Source organism: Chiloscyllium punctatum, chromosome 30 (assembly GCF_047496795.1).
Source record: "Chiloscyllium punctatum isolate Juve2018m chromosome 30, sChiPun1.3, whole genome shotgun sequence".
Taxonomy (NCBI): Eukaryota; Metazoa; Chordata; class Chondrichthyes; order Orectolobiformes; family Hemiscylliidae; genus Chiloscyllium; species Chiloscyllium punctatum.
The window spans coordinates 26,425,049-26,446,057 of record NC_092768.1 but is presented as its reverse complement, the minus strand read 5'-3'; the positions used below and the strand labels follow the sequence as shown (position 1 = coordinate 26,446,057).

The 21,009-nt window shown below is 42.3% G+C and overlaps 1 protein-coding gene across 1 annotated transcript in view; it reads right to left on the bottom strand.

The window, feature by feature from the left end:
- Window positions 1-10,364: 10,364 nt before the first annotated feature.
- LOC140455535 (uncharacterized) overlaps window positions 10,365-21,009 on the bottom strand; it is a 76,212-nt gene continuing 65,567 nt past the window's right edge. The window contains 2 exon segments of the mRNA XM_072550475.1: window positions 10,365-11,363; window positions 11,365-11,702. Of these exon segments, the coding sequence (XP_072406576.1) occupies window positions 11,151-11,363; window positions 11,365-11,702 (551 nt within the window). The 3' untranslated portion in view covers window positions 10,365-11,150.

Genomic DNA, 21,009 nt, shown 5'->3' with positions numbered 1-21,009 from the left:
CCTCGGTCATTCCCATGAGCGGGAGCCATGTTCCCGCTCAGCACTTCTTGATTCAAATCGCTTTCACTTCCTATGTTACGTGCTGGATGAACACATTCAGTTCAACTATTTCACGATGAATGCCACTGAAGTTCTCAGAGTAAACTGGAGTTTGAGCTCCTGACATTTTCCCAAGAGGAAAGAAAAATGTAAATTTCTAAAAGTGGAACAAGGTACAGCGGAACACAGAGCGATGGCGGAGATCATGAGTTTTACTGCAGACTGAACTCACTCTCGCTTACAACCCCCGGAGGAAGCCGATTTAAAATCCAAATCGGTCACCTGCATTGTATGAGTGACTTCAGACGGGCAACCTCAATCACAAAGTTCAGCAGACATTTTAAATGACAGAGACATAAATCTTCTCGTGCAACGTTTCTCAACTTAAGGGGGCATTCAACGACCCCTTAACCTTGAAGTCATGCAAAGCCCCCAAATCACCAAAGTCTGTTTTTGCACATGTAAGTGCAATACACTGCAGTGCTGAAAATGGAAAACTTTGTCGTGAAATACGTTTTATAGACAACACAAAATAAATGTTATCATTCATTACTGTTCTTACTGTCCACCTAGCTTTGGCTTACCCTGTGTAAAGTTTAGTCTGTGATAGCAAAATAGTCAATGCGATCCTTGTGGTTCATGTTGCCTTGCTAAATCATATACATCTGGTTCAATTTTTGTCAAAAGCAATCTCAGGTCACCACGCTGAACAACATCCACGCGATTGCGGGTCTTGTCTTGTATTCTGGTGACAGCACTGAATCCTTTCTCAACCAAATAAGAGGTAGGAAACCGCTTTGCCTCTTCGCTTAATAGCGGGAATCGACATCGGGTGGCATCTTGAATCCAAAGAAGGGGCTCACCCATTTGCGAAAACCCAATTCTCTTTGCAGTGTCATTTCGGAGCTCTATCATTTTTTTCCTGAAGGCGAATGCCAATTTCTTCTGCGCATGAGATAAAGGGGTCAGTCAGTCAGCCATGGAGGGATCTCCATCACGATAAGGTCAGTAAATGGTATTTTCATGTCATCCTGCAGTGCATGAATGATAGGTAAGACTATCAATAATATCACAGCAACCAATCAGAGTGCACACCTCCATGGGTGCAGGGAAAATAACAGACTCGTGCGACTATGCGACTATCCATCTGCACACAGCAAAGCCCTTCAAGGACATGGCAGTCTTCCGAGTGATTGGTAAGCTCTCTACATGTGCATGACTAGATAGGTAATTGATCATCAGTAACATCCTCTGCGATGTTGTTTAAACTCGGGAACTGGTAAAACTCACGACGACTGATATTCTGATGAAAGAGATCAAGTTTCTTAATAAAAGATGTAACAGCATTCCTTGCTTTTATGAAACTCACATTATCTCCTTGTATCTGCATGATCAGCGAATCGCACTTATCGAATGTATCCCCATTTCAGCTTTCATACAAAGGTTTTCATTATTTCTGTGTAGGAATTCGATGGTAGAATTGAACAGTTCATGGAAACGATTGGGGCGTTTTCCTTTCGAGAGCAATCTCACTTCTGAGTGTAGCAGCAATTGCAGAAATTCATCTTCATTATCTTTACAGAGTTGGCGGAGAAGTCATTCATTCAGAGCATATCTCTTCATATAATTTACCACATCTAACACCACTTGTAGAATGGTTGAGGGCTTCACTAAGTTTCTTTGCAGCCAGATGCTGCGGATGGATAATGTAGTGTACTGTGAAAACATGTGGCACTTCTCTCTTTAATAATGCGACAAATCCCTGAAATTAGCCAGTCATAGCATGCTCGCCATCTGTAGCATAAGCAACAATGTTTTTGAGGGGAACAGACTTTTTATCAAAATAATCCTTGACGCAGTCAAAGATAGTCCTTACCTTTGGTATCTGTTGTTCTTCTTGTATTTCATTTTTGTTGATGAAATATACGTACCCCCAAAGTACTTTTATCAATTTGTAAGGCGATTTCTTTTGATATCAAAAGGGAACATAATTTATCCTCAACATTTGAAGCAATTTCATCAATGTGCCTTCTCACGGAATCATTGCTAAGAGGAATATGCTTGATAGTCATTAATGGTTCCTGATGTAGCACGGTTGATAATACTTTGGCAATAGCTGGAAGCACCAACTATTCACCCACGGGATGAGGTTTACCACATTTTACAATTAGCTTCATTATGTTGTATGATGCCACAAGGCCACCCCCATTTGTGGCTCCCATCTTTGAAAAAGCAGTGGAAATTGTTGGTCGCTGATTGAATTTATTCTTTATTGTTTGAAAATATGCCAAATCTTTGTCCTTTTTGTCACTGTGTTTCTTTTCCAAATGTTTAATAAGACAGGAAGGCTTCATGGCCTCGTTGGAAAAACTTTGTTCACAAAGCAAGCAGTGGTAACTGCTTATTAGATGGAGAGCGAATAAAGCCATATCGCAAATAGTCCATGCCTATCCTGCCCGACTTATTCGCTGAGGCCATTTTCACACTGTCGCTCGAATACTCTGATGGAATCATGGGTATTACCTTATCACGATAATTTTAAGACGTTCAGACAAGTGGCAAAATTTGATTGGCTAATTAGCTGTAATGTGCATTCATTCTGCCACTCCATAGTGGGTGGCACGGTGGCACAGTGGTTAGCACTGCTGCCTCACAGCACCAGAGACCTGGGTTCATTTCCCACCTCAGGCGTCTGACTGTGTGAAGTTTGCACATTCTCCCCGTGTCTGCATGGGTTTCCTCCCACAGTCCAAAGATATGCAGGTCAGGTGAATTGGCCATGCTAAATTGTCCCTAGTGTTAGGTAAGGGGTAAATATAGGGGTATGGGTGGGTTGTGCTTCGGCGGGACGGTGTGGACTTGTGGACCCGAAGGGCCTGTTTCCACACTGTAAGGAATCTAAAAACAGTTGAAAAGCTACATTTCGTCTTCCTAGAATCAGTGCCAGCTATGAACGAGTTCAAATGGTTTGCCATTCACAGAGAAGACTATTAATAATAACACAGCAACCAATCAGAGTGCACACCTCCATGGGTGCAGGGAAAATAACAGACTCGTGCGACTATGCGACTATCCATCTGCACACAGCAAAGCCCTTCAAGGACATGGCAGTCTTCCGAGCGATTGGTAAGCTCTCTACAAAGTCATTTAGTGCCCCGTTGCTGCCCCCTTTGACCTTAACGCCCACAGAAAGAAGGCAAATGCCCCTCAGGGAGTGCTTCCGCCACGTTGAGAAACAGTGTTCTAGTGTAATGGATTTGTCAGGTGATTGCATTTGTGTAGCGCCGTTCGCAACAATGGGCTGTCTGGGTGCTCTGGTTTTCTCCCACGGTCCAAAGATATGCAGGTTAGGTGAATTGGCCATGCTAAATTGCTTGTAGTGTTAGGTGGATTAGTCAGGGGAAAATATAGGGGGGTGGGTTTCTCTTTGGAGGGTCGGTGTGGACTTGTTTGGCCGAAGGGCCTGTTTCCACACTGTAGCTAATCTAAACTAAATGGGAAAGGGATAAAAACGGGTAAATATATGATAGTTTCTGTGTCATCTGTTATTTGTAAATTGTTAATTTATTATCAAGGATGAAATAGCAGAGCCTTTAGAAATAGTAATAGGTCAAGCAAAGTCATTGTGGCATCATGGAGGGTCAATTTTGCCTGACAAATTTTCTACAATTCTTTGAGGAGGTCATAAACAGAATAGGTAAATGGATTGCAGGGAATGTAATATTCTTGGATGTACGAGGTGGTGTTTGAAGAGATAATATAGTTTAGGCTGCTAAATAAAGCCACAGTTTTGGAGGTAGTATATTAGCATGGTGAGAGGATTTCCTAAATAATAGAAAGCAGAGAGTTGAAATAAGGGGTACATTTTCAGGATGGCAATCTCTCACCAGTTGTGTGCCAAAGAGATTGGAGCTATGGCATGAATGTTGAAAGTGAGTGTAGTATAGGCAAGTTTGGGCATGACATGAAAACAGATGGAAAGGGAATTGCTGAGGATAACACAGAATGTCTACAGAGGGATATAGGTATGTTACGTATATGAGCAAAACATTCACAGTTGGGAAGGGAATCTCACATCAGTGGTAAGGAAATCTTTGGAGAAAATGCTGAAGGAGAAATATGAATTTTCATTTAGAGAAGCAATGTTTGATCAAGAGTAAACAACATGGCTTTGCCAGAGGGACGACATGCTAAACAAGGTTTGTTGAACTTTTCTAGGAGGTGACCAAGTGTGTGGATGATGTTCATGCATTTGATATAGTTTATATGAATTTCAGTACGGCCTTTAACAAGGGTTCATATCGAAGACTGATACAGAATGTCAAAGCACATGGGATCCAGGGTAACTTGGCAATGTGAAAGGAAAATTGGCTTAGTGACATTAGACAGAGGGTAGTGGTAAAAGGCTGCCTTGAGTGACTGGATCCTGGTGTCCTGTGGCATACCACTACTATCAGTGCTTGGCCCCTTATTGTTTGTGGTACATGTAAAAAATGTAGATGAGAATGTTGTCAGTGAGGAAGAAGGTCTTCAGTTACAAGAGGACATAGATGGATTTGCTAGATGGCTACATGGACTTTAACACTGATAGGTGTGAGATGATGCATATTTGAAGAAATAACAAAACAAAAGCATATTAAATATAATATAGGACACTACAAAGCCTTGAGGAGACTTGGGGTGCTTGTCCACAGATCTCTGAAGGTTGCATGCCTTTGTCAATCAAGGCAAAGAGGACTTTTATTAGGCCACACCAAGTGTACTGTGTGCTATTCTGGTCACTGTATTATAGGAAGGATCTTATTACACAGGAGGTGGTGCGGACAAGAATCACCAGCATGTTGCCTGGCATTGAGCATCTTTTCAACACAAAACAGTTGAACTGATTCTGGTTGTTTTGTTTAGAGCAGAGAATGGGAGTGGGGGTGGTGTCTTGATGCAAGTGTACAAATTAAAAGGATGCATGGACAGGGCAGGTGTTCTTCTTGGTTAAATAGTCAATAATAAGGGGCATATTTTTAAGGCCAGAGGTTTACCGAACACTTAAGCAAACATAAAATTATCCACAGGGTGGCAATGATCTGGCATGCGCTAAGTGGCAGTGCAGTTGAGATGGGTAACCTCGCAACTTTATCATGTGCTTGGGAAGTCATAACATTCAAGGCAGGGGCCTAGAGCCGGAAGGTGTGACTACTGTAGATTTAAGTCGAGAGACTGGTGCTGGAAAAGCACAGCAGGTCAGGCAGCATCTGAGAAGCAGGAGAATCAATGTTTCAGCATTGGCCCTTCATCAGGAATTCCTGATGAATGGCTTATGCCTGAAATGTTGATTTTCCTGCTCTGTGGATGCTGCCTGATCTGCTGTGCTTTTCTAGCACCACACTCTGTACTCTGATCTCCAGCATCTGCAATCCCACTTTGTCCTATTGTATGTTTAATGTATTTTTGGGTGGACAGACTGGATAGGTCAAGAGACCTGTTCTTTGATTCTATGAAACTAATCTGGTGAAATATATGTTTAAGATCTTTGGACAGAAACATAGAGGAGATAAATATTACCTCAATGGGAAAAGACTGCTGAAGACTAAAGAGCAAAGGTATTTGGGAGTCCTCATCCATAAATCACAAAGGGTAGAATCCATTTACAGTGGTAATAAGGACGTCAAATAAAACATTGGTCTTTTTTCAAAGTGAGTGAAATATTAAAGTAGGGCAGAATTACTAAAACTGGAAAAGGCACTAGTCACATCGAAACTGGAAATCTGTGAACAGTTTTCAGAAACTATGTCTTGATATTGGCAGCACTCTAAAGAATGTTCATTCACTGATACCTGGTATGGATAGATGATGTATGAGAAGAAATTGAGTCATAGAGATGTACAGCATGGAAACAAACTTTTTGGTCCACCTTCCCATGCTGACCAGATATCCCAACCCAATCTAGTCCCACCTGCCAGCACCAGGCCCATATTTCTCCAACCCTTCCTATTCATATCCCCGTCCAGATGTTGCAATTGTACGTGCCTTCATCACTTCCTCTGGCAGTTCATTTCATACATGTATCACTCTCTGTGTGAAACAGTTGCCCCTTAGGTTTCCTTTATATCTTTTCCTTCCAACCCTAAACCTATGCCCCCTCGTTCTGGATTCCCCCATTCCAGGGAAGAGATTTTGCCTATTTATCCAATCCATGCTCCTCATAATTTTACAAACCTCTATGAGGTCACCCCTCAGCCTCCGTCGCTCCAAGGAAAACAGCGACAGCCTATTCAACCTCTCCCTATAGCTCAAATACCCCAACCCTGTAAATCTTTTCTGAACCTTCTCAAGTTTCACAACATCTTTCCGATAGGAAGGAGACCAGAATTGCACACAATATTCCAACAGTGGCCTAACCAGTGTCCTGTACAGTCGCAACATGACCTCCCAACGCCTATACTCAATCCTCTGACCAATAAAGGAAAGCATACCCAATGCCTTCTTCACTATCCTATCTCCCTGTAACTCTATTTTCAAGGAGCTATGAACCTGCACTCCAAGGTCTCTTTGTTCTACAACACTCCCTAGGACCTTACCATTAAATGTATAAGTCCTGCTAAGATTTGCTTTCCCAAAATGCAGCATCTCGCATTTATCTAAATTAAACTCCAACTGCTACTTCTCAGTCCATTGGCCCATCTGATCAAGATCCCATTGTAATCTGAGGTAACCTTCTTCACTGTCCACTACATAGACTATTTTGGTGTCATCTGCAAACTTACTAACTGTACCTCTTCTGCTCACATTCAAATCATTTAAATGAATGATGGAAAGTAGTGGACCAAGCACCGATCCTTGTGGCACTCCACTGATCACAGGCCTCCAGTCTGAAAAACAACCCTCCACCACCACCCTCTGTCTTCTACCTTTGAGCCAGTTCTCTATCCAAATGGCTAGTTCTCCCTGTATTCCATCTGATCTCACCATGTTAACCAGTCTACTCATGGGAAACCTTGTCAAACGCCTTACTGATGTCCATATGAATCACATCCACCACTCTGCCCTCATCAATCCTCAATCAAAAACCTCAATCAAGTTTGTGAGACATGATTTCTCATGCACAAAGCCATGTTGACTATCACTAATCTGTCATTGTCTTTCAAAATACATGTACATCCTATCCTTCAGGATCCCCTCAACAACTTGCTGTCAGGCTCATTGGTCTATAATTCCCTGGCTTGTCCTTACCGCCTTTCTTAAACAGCGGTACCATGTTAGCCAACCTCCAGTTTTCTGGCACCTCACCTGTTACAATTGATGATAAAAATATCTCAGCAAGGGGCCCAGCAATCACTTCCCTAGTCACAGGTTTTTGGGGTACACCTGATCAGGTTCTGGGGATTTATCCAATTTTATGCGTTTCAAGACATCCAGACTTCCTCCTCTGTAATATGGACATTTTTCAAGATGTTACCATCTATTTCCCTACATTCTATATCTTCCATGTCCTTTTCCACAGTGAACACTGATGCAAGATACTCATTTAGTATCTCCTCCACCTCCCGTGGCTCCATAAAAAGGCTGCCTTGCTGATCTTTGAGGGGTCCTATTCTCTCCCTAGTTGCCTTTTTGACTTTTATATATTTGTAAAAAACCCTTTGAATTCTCCTTAACTCTATTTGCCAAAGCTATCCCGTGTCCCCTTTCGCCTTCCTGATTTCCCTCTTAAGTATACTTCTACTGCCTTTATACTCTTCTAAGAATTCACTCGATCTATCATGTCTATACCTCACATATGCTTCCTTCTTTTTCTTAACCAAAACCTCAATTTCTTTAGTCTTCCAGCATTCCGTACCCCTACCAGCCTTTCCTTTCACCCTAACAGGATTATACTTTCTCTGGACTCCCATACTCTAGACATCCCTTTATCTGCAAACCTCTGCTCCCAATCAGCCTTTGAAAGTTCTTGCCTAATACCATCAAAATTAGCCTTTTCCCAAATGTAGAACTTCAATTTTGAGATCTGGTCTATCCTTTTCCATCACTGTGTTAAAACTAATAGAATTACGGTCGCTGGCCCCAAAGTGCTCCCCCACTGGCACCTCAATCATCTGTCCCGCCTTATCTCTTAAGAGTAGGTCAAGTTTGCACGTTCTCTAGTAGGTGCATCCACATTTAGGCGGAAACACATTGGAATGTTATGAATGAGAGGTAACCTTATTGACACTTGGAAGATTCTTGGTGGACTTGACAGAGTTTGATGAGGAAAGTTTTATTCTTATTGTGTGAGCGCTGAGGACAAGAGGCCATCATTTCAGAATGAGTCCCACAATCAAACAAAGATGAGGAGGAATTTCTTCTCTTAAGGGGTAATTAAATCGATGGAATTCTTTGCTGCTGGGAGCTGTTGAAGTTGGCTCCTTCAGTAAATTCAGCACTGAAATCAGTAGAATTTTAAACAATAAGGGAAAAGGGCAGGAGAGTGCACTTGAGGGCTCTCAGATCAGCCATGATCAAGTTCAATGGGGGAGCAAACTTTGAATGCCCTACCTCTGCACCTACATCTTACGATATGCTGATACTGTGGCTGAGATGGAAAGCCCTTTGGTGAGATTCAAACATGGAGGTCTGTGAAGGATAGTCACAATCATTTGTTGCTGGTCATTTTAAGGAGCTTTGGAGAATAATGATGTTTGACAATAAGATTATCATTCATGATAAGCATGGCTGAAGTTTAGGCTTTAGCACCAAAATGGAAAGATACAAATTTATGGCTTCGACAAGGTGGAGCTGTAGAGACAGTGTGCCCCAGAGAACTCAAGAAGAGGGTTAGAGCTGGAGATGCAGCTGATTGGATAATCTCAATTTTACTGAGAGAAAGTCAATAAGATCCAAGCACTGATGGTGTAGGAACAAAGGAGAGGACTTCAACAAGAATTAATTTAAAGATAGAATGTGCTGGAAAAATATTTTTCAGAAGGCAGCTTCTCCGTACCGAGATAAACGGATTTAATGTGATCAGTTTGTGATCTTTCATGAGAGAAAGGAAAAGTTGCAAAATCCAATGACGCTGGAGTGAGAGCTCAGTTGGGACAGGAATAAAAAGAATGTCTATGACAGGGTGAAACACAACTGAGATTAAATTTAAGAACAACTCGTCCTTCAACTCCAAAGAAAGTGGAGGTGGTGCAAGGAAAGAAAGAGAGAAAGAAAAATGTGCTCGGAGCTCATGAAAGAACAAAAATATCTGAAGCATGCAAACAAATGGACTCAAAATAATGTCAGGTTTACAGACGGAAATTGCTGAACTCAATGTTGAGTCAAGAAGGCCAAAGTATACTTCCTTAAGCAATCAAGTGATGGGGAGATACTGAAGATAATGTGTATTCAATTAAAAGAAAGTGTTGGGAAATTAGTAGAGTTGAAGTCTGAGAAATCACCAGGCCTTGAAAATCTAAACCACAGAATGCTAAATGAAGTAGTTCTGGAAATGTTGGATGTATTGGTATTCCTCTTCCTAAATTCCAGACACTGGAGCAGTTCCTGCAAATTGCAGGGTGGCAAATGTAGGCTGACTGTTTAAAAATCAGGAAGGCAGAAATAAAACAAAACATCTCTTGCATCTGTAGTGGAGGTTATGCAAAAGTCGATTAGTAAAGCTATGATAACAGAATTTTTTTAAATTAAGAAGATTTGGTAAAATCAGCTTAGCAAATCATGCTTACTGATTTACTGTGCTTTTTGAGGGTGTGACGAGTGGAATAGGTAAGACAGAAACAATGGTTGAGCTGTATTTGGATTTCAGGAAGCTTTTGTTGAAGTTCACATAAGAAGCTGGTAAGTGAAATTTAATGCACATAGGATTTGGAATAATGTATTGGCATGGTTTAAGAACTGCCTGCCAGAAATTGGGGGTTGAAATAAATGGGTCTTTTTTCACATGGTAGTCAGTGAATAGTGATTTATTGCATGCATTAGTACATGGGCCCCAGCTACTCATATCTATGAAGATCTTGAATGAAAGAATAAAATGAAACATTTCCAGTTTTGCTGATGACAAACAAAAATGGAATAATGAGCCACGAAGAGGATTCAAGGATTCCTCAGGGTGTTCTGATTATTTTTATTGAAAAACCATATTTCAAATGGATTTGTGACCATGCAACACTTCCAACACTGAATAATTTTAAATGTTGCATTGGAGTTATAAATAGGAATAGTAATACACTATTACTCAAATTATTATTAAGATAAAGAGATTGTGTTTTAAGGACAGTTTCACTCAAGTACGGAATAATAACACAGATCAATAAAGCAACAATAAATGATAATTGTGACTCCATTAATACTCTGGTGTAAAATAACTACTGTTTTATCTCTGATTATACATTATCCGTTCGTGACATACACAACCGAACAATTCACACATCACATCCACGACAAGTTTGTCAAATTACTCTTCTCAGCAGTTTCACCCCATGTAAATGTTGAAACAATCTACTTTAATGTGAACTAAAATCTGCAGAAACATACAAGTTTTCTTCCCTCTCAGTTTTATTTCAGAATGCCAGCATGTGCGTGATATTCTGGGCAAGATTCTGACTTAATTCACACCCAGAAACTGAACTAGATGTGACTTGTGCAAAGGTGTTATGTTATCCAAACATGGCAAAAACCGAAAGCTTTAACATGATGTCAAAAAAAAGCAATTAACTTGAAGAGAAAATGATCAAAATACTCAGGATAGGCAGCCTGTGTCATGCAATGATTTGGTGTCACCCTGGAAAGACTCCCTGAGCCCAGTCTGAGACCCACTGATCCAACACCGTTATGTAGCGCCACCACCCGTCTGTGGAGCAACATTACAGGCAGGAAGGTCCCCGGGTTCCTGCAGCTCACAGCTCACTCTACCCAGTCAGTCCGTCTCTACAATTGAGCTTCTATTTGTTTCTTCTCTCGTCCCTCCTTCTCTCCCCCAGCCCTTGCTGATCTTTCAGTTCCCAGTTCTGATACGGAGTTTAATCCCGGAATGTTAACCTGGCTTCTCCCTCCACCTGTGACTGAGACCGATCCCCATCAGTTTCCAGCTGGCAGGAGGCAGGGGGACGGGGTGAAATTATGGGATGGATCTGTCAGTGCCCTTTAATCCCGCAGATTGTCAGCGGGGCGGAGTTTTTCCCTCCGTCATTCCCTCCCGGATTGAAGATGGGAAAGATCCTCTCAGTGAAAGTGTGGGTGAAAGTGTGGAGATGGGACATGGTGTCCGCATTGTAAAATGACACCTGTCCACCCTCATAGTCCAGGAAAACCCCGATCTTCCGGGGATTCACACTCGGGGAGAGGGGGGGTCCGAGAGGGGGAGGTGGCGGCTAAATAACGGCATTTGGGTAACAGCCACACAATCCAGAATCCAGTCTCCGAGCTCGGGATGATCCCCCCTTTCCTCTTCACAGACTCTCGGGCCACTCCCAGACCCCACCGGGTCTTCCCTCCCACCTCCACCTCCCAGTAATGTCTCCCTGATGTGAATCCCTCTGATCCCAGGGCGCATTCCCAAGGATCAAATCTCTCCGGGGAGTCAGGAAGCGGCTGCCGTTTGTCTCCGAGTCTCACACTGGTCCGGTCCTCAGACAGGAAGAGCAGGGGATTCGCTGTGTTCGGATCCAGAGTCAGAGAGGCTGGAGCTGGCGGAGAGATCAAGTAACACTATTAGTGGTTTCGAGAGGGGAAGGTGAGCGGAGTATGAAAATGTGCGAATATGTGTGTGTGTGAAAGAGAGAGAGGCTTTTAGATTCTTGGGTAAAAACATTGAGGGTTTGATTGAGGGGCTGGAATTGATGAGAAAAGGGTGCGTAGGGGAGGGGATTGTGGAGAGGGTAGATGCGAGGATTTTTGTGGAAGTTAGGGGACTTAGGGGAAGTAGAGCGGTACAATAGATGAGGAGGGGTCCTGGGCAGTCAGGGTAATGGATTGTGGTACAGAGGATTATGCGGAAGGGAAATGGGTTGGGAGTGAAGGGGTAGTGGGGAAGGGCATTGAGGGGCTGATAGTGAAGAAAGGAAAGAGATTGTAATGGGTAGGGGAGCAGAGGTGACAACAGACAAGATGATTGGGGTAGGAGATACGAGAGTGGGTGAGGGGACTATGGAGAGTAGAATTTGGGGCATTCTGAGAGAGAGAACTGTGCATGCAGGGTGGAATTGAGGGGGAGAATTGGGATGGGTGGGGATGGAGCAGGCCAGTTATCAAGGGAGATGGCAGTGGAGAGTGGGAGAGAGAATTGTGCTGGGGCATAGTTGGAGAGGGGAGAAAATTATGCAGGATTTAATGGGATAGTGGGAGAGAGTACAGTGAGTAAGAGTACTATGTAGGTGGAGGATTGTGAGGCAGAGGAGTTTAGAGTAAGGGGGAGGGGATGTAGATAGGGACAGGATCAAAAAGATTTCGATGTATTATAACACGCATATGAAAATACAATGAAATAAAGATACAGTGTTTTTCATCTGTTAAAATTTGATGCAATCCAGTGGCATCTTGAAACATTGAATATAATGCACGATTTTACTGCAATAGAGTTACCCTTCACTACTCCTCCAGGTGCTGCTTGACATCCGTCAGGGTCAGTGGTCCCAGTTAAGGACCCTTTTCAAGTGGACATAGACAAGTTGAGTGAATTTGCAAACGTGTGGTAGCTGCAATATAAAGTGGTAGTGTGCATTGCTATCCACTTCAGTAGGAGAAACAGAAAGTCACAGTATTATTCAAATGGTGGTATATAAAGGAACATGAATGTCCTTGTGCACTGGTCACTGAAAGTAAGCTTGCAGATTTCAGGAGCAGTTAGGAAGGCAAATAATATGATGATTTTCAGTGCAAGATGGTTTGAGTACAGGAACAAGAATATCTTCATAGAATCAGAAAATATTTGCAAGGATATTGACAGGGTTGGAGGATTTGAGCTCCAGGGAGAGGCTGAATAGGTTGGGCTGTTTTCCCTGGTCATGAGGAGGGGAAGAAGTTGTTATGATTACAATCTGACCATCATGATCTTGTCAAATGGCAGAAAAGGGACTGAATAACCTACCACTGCTCCAAGTTGTTTGTTCTTTTGTATCCTTGTGTCTTAATAACACCACTGGAAACCCCATCAAAAGTAATATAATGTATTTGTTATCTGGTTGTCCTCCCCAAAATGCCTAAACCTTGTTAACGGCAAATTAGTTCACTCAATTCCTATCTGCCAACAGTGTCTAGTCCTCAAACATCCATCACTGGTCCAAAATTCTTTGGGCCATGCTGTGGGCTCATAGCCAGCATTTAAAGAGCAGCCATTCTTTTCCCCCAGAATCTCCTTTGTGATGATTTCTCTGTGACTACGAGGTGAGTTTATTCTTCTCACTGCTGCTCCTTGCTCCTTTGCTCTCCTTCTGCCCTGTTATACCGATGTTGTGGGCAAATTATCACAAAGTACCTTTAATTCAGCTGCTTACTAAGAAACCTCACAGATAGTCAAATACCAAAACAATTATTTGAGCTATATTGCATGTAGCAACCAAAATAAGTCTCGTCAAGTAAGCAATTTGAGTCTCATAACTCACCTTGGAAATTACCAGATTATTAGTGGAATTTAGCTGTGATTTGAAATTGTAACATCTGTTTGTAAATGTCCATAGAATCACAGAACCCCTGCAGTGTGAAAGCAGGCCACTCTGCCCATCGAGTCCACACCGAACCCCTGAAGAGCATCCCACACAGGCTCAACATCCCCCCAACCCTGTCACCCTGTATTTCCCATGGCTAACGCACTTAACCTACACACCCCTGGACACTATGGACAATTTAGCATGGCCAATCCAACTAATCTGCGCATCTTTGGACTGCTGGAATCAATACATGTCCAATATACATCCATCAAAAAGGATCATATGTGGGAACCCCACCACCTTTCCCTGAGTCTACATTTAGTTCTGTCACCTCCTCTGCCCCAGAGTCCATCGACCCTCCTGGTCACCCAGCACAGAAGCATCAAAACCAGATTATGTAAACAACTGCCTTGTCTGCCACTCAATTGACTGACATCAGTAAAAAGGTCATGCTCTTCAGTGTTACTTCTGATCCATACTCCTTCTTAGATGAGATTTACCAGGAAGGGATATTCAATGGGCTAGATAGGGAGGAATAAACCAGGTCAATCCTTACATGCCTAATCCTGTAAAATTAGCATAAAATCAGGTCTGACAGACCCACAGAGTACCGGCAGTGGTACCCTGGAATAAACGATGTCAATGGCCCTAGTAGGTACTGGATATGAAGGGGGGGGGGGGGGGGGGGGGGGGTGGTGGTCCCAAGGATGGTTTACATAAGTGTCATCAGAGATAAAGGAAACATCTAAACTGTTCTGAGGAAGGGTCACCAGTGATTTCTCTGCACAGATGCTGCCAGACCTGTTGAGCTTTTCCAGAAATTTCTGTTTTTGTTTCTGACTTACAGCATCCACAGCTCTTTCAGCTTTTACTTCTCATATATTATTAGCTTGGACACCCCTCAGAATATACCCCTCCCCAAATTACTGTTGGATGGGAGGATCAAAGATGGCATGATGAGCAAGAACCGCTTAGCAAGTGGACCCTCATGTTCGAAGGAATGGATATCAATTTTAAATGCATTTGAGTACCCACTTGTTTAGCAGACAACCTCACCTATTCTGGTGATGCAACCAGTGTGAAATTATAGCCAGCAGCAACACCAAAGGGCCATTGTACCTAAATGTCAAGGGAGGGCAACCAGACAGGAGGTTGAAATAGCCGCTGAAGTTTTTCATGGTTGAGAACAGGAAAACAGACTGTGATTTATATGTTCATGATCACTGAGGCAACCACATAAATGAATTAACTTAACACCACCACCACCACTGCCCCCCCCACCCCAAACCCTGTACACAAGTTTGATACAGTCTCATCAATTGTAGTTCATCAGGAACAGCTCCCGCCACTGCTAAGTATCTATTCTAACAACATGGAGGTCTGTAACAGACTCACAGTCTTCTTCCCACTGTGGGAAAAGTGGGGCTTCATCTCTGTAGACAGAAAGCTCCTCCCATATTCACCTCTGTTACAATTCATTGTGAAGCATGTCCAAGGCAGAGTTATAGGGAACAGCCAGAAACATTAGAGTAGATGAACTGACTAACCAGTGATAACCCTGGTAGTGTTCAAACCATGAACCAATACAAACTATGGCCATTGCAATCAAACACACAGGCACTGAGAATCTGAAACAAGCTCAGAGTTCTGACCCAAATTTGAATCACATCCTCCAAGGGAAATACCAAGGCAGATATAAAAAAGAAGAAAATAAAAATTCAATCAATTTTGGCCTGGTTGCTATGTTGGGCCATTCCATGGCCACGATCAAACAATTTATCAATATCATGATGGCCATTGACATTAAGGGGTTGATATCATCCGAGAAAGGATAGAAGATTTGCGCCAGTGGCCCAAACTTGACAAAGAGCATCATGTTACATTATTAGTTAATAGAACAACACATATCAGTATGCTAACAAGGGAAACTTAAGATCCACATGACCATGAGAGGGTCCATGGACCAAACTTCAGCTTGACTAGATCAGACCCCTACCTACCTAACCAAAGAGATTCCAGTATGTTCTAATTATCGCTGATACTTTTACAAATGGATTGAACCATTCCTACACACACAAACACAACAACGATCCTGACCAAGGTCTTGACCAACATGTTTTTTAGAATGTGGGGCCTTCCCCATACTATTGAATGGCACCACTTCACTGGACAAGTCATGCAAGAATTCATGGTGCTCTTTGCATCAACCAAATGTTTCACATTGCCTACCTGTCCAATCCAGTATGATTGTTCAGTGCATGAATTAAACATTTAAAGATAATTTAGGAAAACAGAACAACATAGTAGCACTACGTGGGATGTTGTACTACCCGTTGTCCTTATGATTGTAAGGAAATCGGTTTCAAGTTCCACGGCGTTAACTCCACATCATCATATGACAGCGTGACATGTGAGAAGAATGACATCTCTAGTAGGCTCGGATCTACTAGAATGCAAAACAGTTGTCCTAACGCACGAAGCTATTGCCACATGCTGCTGGAAAACATAAGAGCTGTGCAAATGGCTGCAGCAATAAAAATCAGCACAAGACAAAATCAGAGTTATTCTTATTTCGTTAGCAACATTCAGCCATCAGGATATGAGGTGTGGCAACAAGTTATGTTACAAGTCTGTCAGCCTTATTCCTTCCTAGCCCCTAGGCTTTTGGTACCCCATTCCATTGTGAATAAAGTTAGCTCCTCAGTATATCAACTTGTCTTGGATTCAGGCAAAATGGAATAGCACCACATAAACCAAGTGAAGTCCTATTCTCCTCAAAATAACTCCCATCACTTTCACACTCGGTTGGGAGAAATGGAGTCTGATATACATCGAGAGCTGGATAATCCCAGTACCCGCTTTGACCTCAACTACAGATCGGACCTTCAGACTCAGGATCGCCCCCACACCACTCTCAGATGCCATTCAGGATGAGGAGTTGATACCAACTTCCTTTGCAACTAAACACTGTTCTTGTAATGTTCCCAACTGGTCTCCCGACCTAGGGGCTAAACACAGCACCACACGTGCAAATTGCAAGACCCAGTTATAGAATACGCCTGGTTTGAGGAGGTCCCCTTCCCATACACTAATAACCAGCTCTGATGAGGATGCAGTCTCACTGGTCCCAACAATGGGAACAACTCTGTAAACCTGCCTCAATTGTTACCATTCACTGAACCCCAACACCCACACATTAAATATGTTCAAAGAAAAGGGGCACCTGGAATGGAAATTTGACAACTGAGTAATGTTACTTAAATCATAAATCAGACATTGAACAATGATGTTTATAGGAAATACACTTGACTTTGTTTGGAAGTGTGTCAGAGAAAACACTCCAAGGTAACAACACTCCAAGTCTATTCAATGCTCTTTATTTGTATATTGTTTAAGCATTATTGGTTTTAGTAGAAATGTTGCCCGGACAAATGGGAAATGAAGGTATCCAAGATACCATGGTACAACACATCTGTTGCCATGATGTAGGTAAACTGGATCCTTTGGATTTCCCCTGTGAAATCAAATAACTTCAGGTGTAATAATCAAATTATGGCATACAGAAAACCCAATGGGAGTTCCTTGCTTTATTATATGAATGTAGGATCACAGCTGATTGAAGGGACTCTCTGAAAATAGTGCATGGTAGGTGGGGTGCCTGGCACATAGACAGGACAAAAAATTAAAGTTAGGCCTATGATGTCCTGGGAGATTCCACCAGGCAGAATTTCTAAATTATGAAATTAAATATGGGACAAAGGCCGGCAGTGGAATGTCTTCCCCAGCCTGTCCCACAAGTATTCCAGGACCTCATAACAGACTGGTGATTAATCCTAGTGGTAAAATTTAGTTCAATAGTTTACACCACAAATATTTGCTGATAATAATAGATATATCAGGGATCCAGCTACTGGAATGAAGTCCTTTTCTACTGAAGTGACTATACTGTCACCTGACTCCTAGAATAATGGGATGGAGAACAGGAAATATGAGGACAAGCCACAGCCCATAACTAATAAGTGTGAAAGAAGGAAACTCCTTTATGGTCTAGCTACAGCATACGGGCCAGGACTGTCACCAGTTTGGCTAATTTGGCTAATAAATCTATTTGGCTAACTTGGATAATAAACTCAGAAACTTGACTCGTCATGTCAGACAAGTCTTGGAGGAATAAATGAGGACTACCAGTAGGAGACAGCAGGACAACTGATGGAAAATCAGACTAGCCATCACTTAGTGACCATCCTCAAAGATCATGCAAAAAACATCAACCAGATCACCCAGGGTAAAATCGTGGATGACAGCAGGCAGCAAAATGGCACTCTGCATATTATCTATGGCAACTGGCTGGTGGAGCAACTAAGGGAGGATCTCAGATAAGCTAACCAGAGGCAAGCGAAGTCCTGGATCAGCAATGAAGAGCTGAAACATCTGGTCCAGGAAAGAAGACAGATCAATTTTTTCAGCTGCCAATTGAGGCAGTTAACCAAGATGTTGGTCAACTGCCTCAATTGGTGCCTCACAGCGTCAGAGTTTTGGATTCAATTCCAGCCTTTGGTGATTGTATGTGTAGAGTTTGCCCATTCTCTCCATATCTGTATGGGTTTCCTCCCACAGTCCAATGAGGTGCAGGCCAGGTGAATTGGCCATGCTAAATTGCTGATAGTGTTAGGTGCATTAGTGACAGGGAAATGGGTCTGACTGGGTTACTCTTCAGAAGGTTGGTGTGGACTTGTTGGGTCAGATGATCTATTTCCATACTGTAGGGAATCTAATCTAAAAAAAATGTGCTTTAACAACAGCTGCAAGAACAGTCTTGGTGAGGCCCTAGGCTTGGTGCTAGGAATCCCAATTATTCTTGATGATGCAGTGGGGTTGAGACCTTTTAAGCTGAAAACATTGCCTTTATAAAGAAAGGAATGTGGGTGGAGTATAATAGTACTTTTCCATATGCTGGAGAAAGAAAAGGGACACTGTAAGGGACCACTCTGAGTAAATGAGAACAATCGGACCATATTATTGTATATCCATACCCTTTCTCTTAGTGAACCTCCCCTGCATATTTTCAAATAATTACTGAATTAAATTGCACTTTCAAGGCGAGGAGTCTGAGGACTGAAGTCACAACATATAGGGAGGGGAAGAGAAAGTTAATCGCTTTCATGTATTCACTTCAATCATGAAACACCGTTATGGGGAGTCAACATGCAATGTCATTGATATCACTTTTTGTACTAAACCTCACATTCTTGCACGGATAGGAATAATGGAACTAATCAACATCCATCGAAGGTGAGGTTTAAAGATCTGGGGCTGAAGCATACACATTCTTCAGTGGATTGGCCTCCTTTCACATTTAACTGTCGACCTCTTTGCATTTACTTTGGTGCACTGGCAGTTAAGATTGCCAATTGGAAAAGAGAGATATCCCAGAAGATGGACATACTTACTATGAGTAATACACATATTCACATGCACTTTCTCTGCACGAGTCCAGGGTTATTATCACTACCCTTACCTCTATTGTTCCTGTTACTGGATTTTGTATATTGTAATGCAGGCTATTTTTATGTTTATGTATTTGAGTCTCACGAATTTTGTATGGGTTGTCACAACAGATTTATTTTCTCTCAATCTGTACACGCAACCAAATCACTCAGCAAGTGTACAGTGGTTTGCAATAGCTTTCACAATGACATGGAGCCTCGTCTTCCTATCAATAACCAAAACTAACCTTCCACAACTGGCAAAAGAAACCTGAAAGAACTGAAGATGCTGGAAATCAGAAACAGTTCCAAAGAAGGGCCACTGCACTCAAAATGTTAAATCTGATTTCCATCCACAGATGTTGCCAAACCTGTTGTTTTCCCATAATTTCTGTTTTTGCTTCTACAACTAAATTTGAAATTCATTTGCATTAGCTTTTTCCATTCAAAAAGGGGGAAAGGTAACAGCCTCCTGGCTACTAAAATACAAATAGATTGCCAACTTGGCCAAACAGTGAGGGATGGGTTAGGGTCAGGTTGACCAAGTTCCTCAAGAAACTTGATAGATTAAAAACACAACAGCCAGCTACTAAAGATATTAGCATGGTATAAAATGACACATCTGGTCAACATTTACACTGGATAGATATATCCCTAACAATGGATGGTGTGGTGGCTCAGTGGTTAGCACTGCTGCCTCACATCACAAGGGATGCTGGTTCAATTCCAGCTTTAGGCAACTGTCTCTGTGTGGAGTTTGCACATTCTGCCTGTGTGGGTTTCTTCCTGGTGCTCTGGCTTTGTCCCACAATCCAAAGATGTGCAGGTTACATGAATTGGTGGTGCTAAATTTCCTATAGTGTTCAGGGATGTGTAGGGCGGTGGGTCTGGGTGGATACTCTTCAGAGGGTTGGTGTGGATTTGTAGGGCTGATGGGCTCTTTCCACACTGTAGGGATTCTAATTCTATGTCAATCAAATAAAAGAGGACTGCATACTTTCAACCAAAATGAGACAGAAAGGCACCCAAGGCCCTGCTACACAAAAAAATGAAGTTTGAACAACCCATCCCAATAATGGTTTGACAATGATTGTCAATATTTTGAACCATTAAGCGGGTCTACCTGATTGGCTAGAACTGTAGAAAGCTCCATAAAACTATAAGACAGGGTTTACCTGCAGGTTGATATTTTAGAACGTCTAGAAATGAAGAAGAAGTGACCACTGTGGCAGAGGCAAGGACCAACTGAACTCCCAGAGTGAGAGAGAAAGAGAGCAATCGCTTTGCAAACCAGATTAAATTTAACAGACGCTCTGGGGTCACGATTAGGAATAATTTTGAGAGCATTAAAATCTTTCTTTGCTTGTTCCTTAGCACAGTTGCAACAGTTTGTTTTGGTGTCAACTTGTGTCTGTAGTGATTTGACTGTTTCATTATTGTGGGATACCTGGGAAAATTCTCTTATAATCTATTGGTCAAAGTGCCTTAAAGGGCACAGACAATAGAACCAAGCAGCATCTTGTCTCAGTCCACTCTCCCGAGTGGAAAAAAGTTTCACAATATAGAACTGGTGCAGAGCCCTCAGAATGAATGGCACATCTGATCAAATTCATAGAGTGGTCAGTGGGTTCATTCCTCAATCAATGGATCACTCAAAATATCAGCTGCATCATGTCTAACTTTTTTATCGCTCTCCCCTATGAGAGTTTATGGAAATCTCTACTTTGTAGAATTCATGTTCAACCTTTGGATATTTACCTCTCTTCTGTTTTGTACTGAGCACTTCAATTAGTTCACCGTACTCCCTCCTTTGTCCAACACAAATTCTGCTTCTGCTGCCTCTTCTCCATTAAATTGAATAA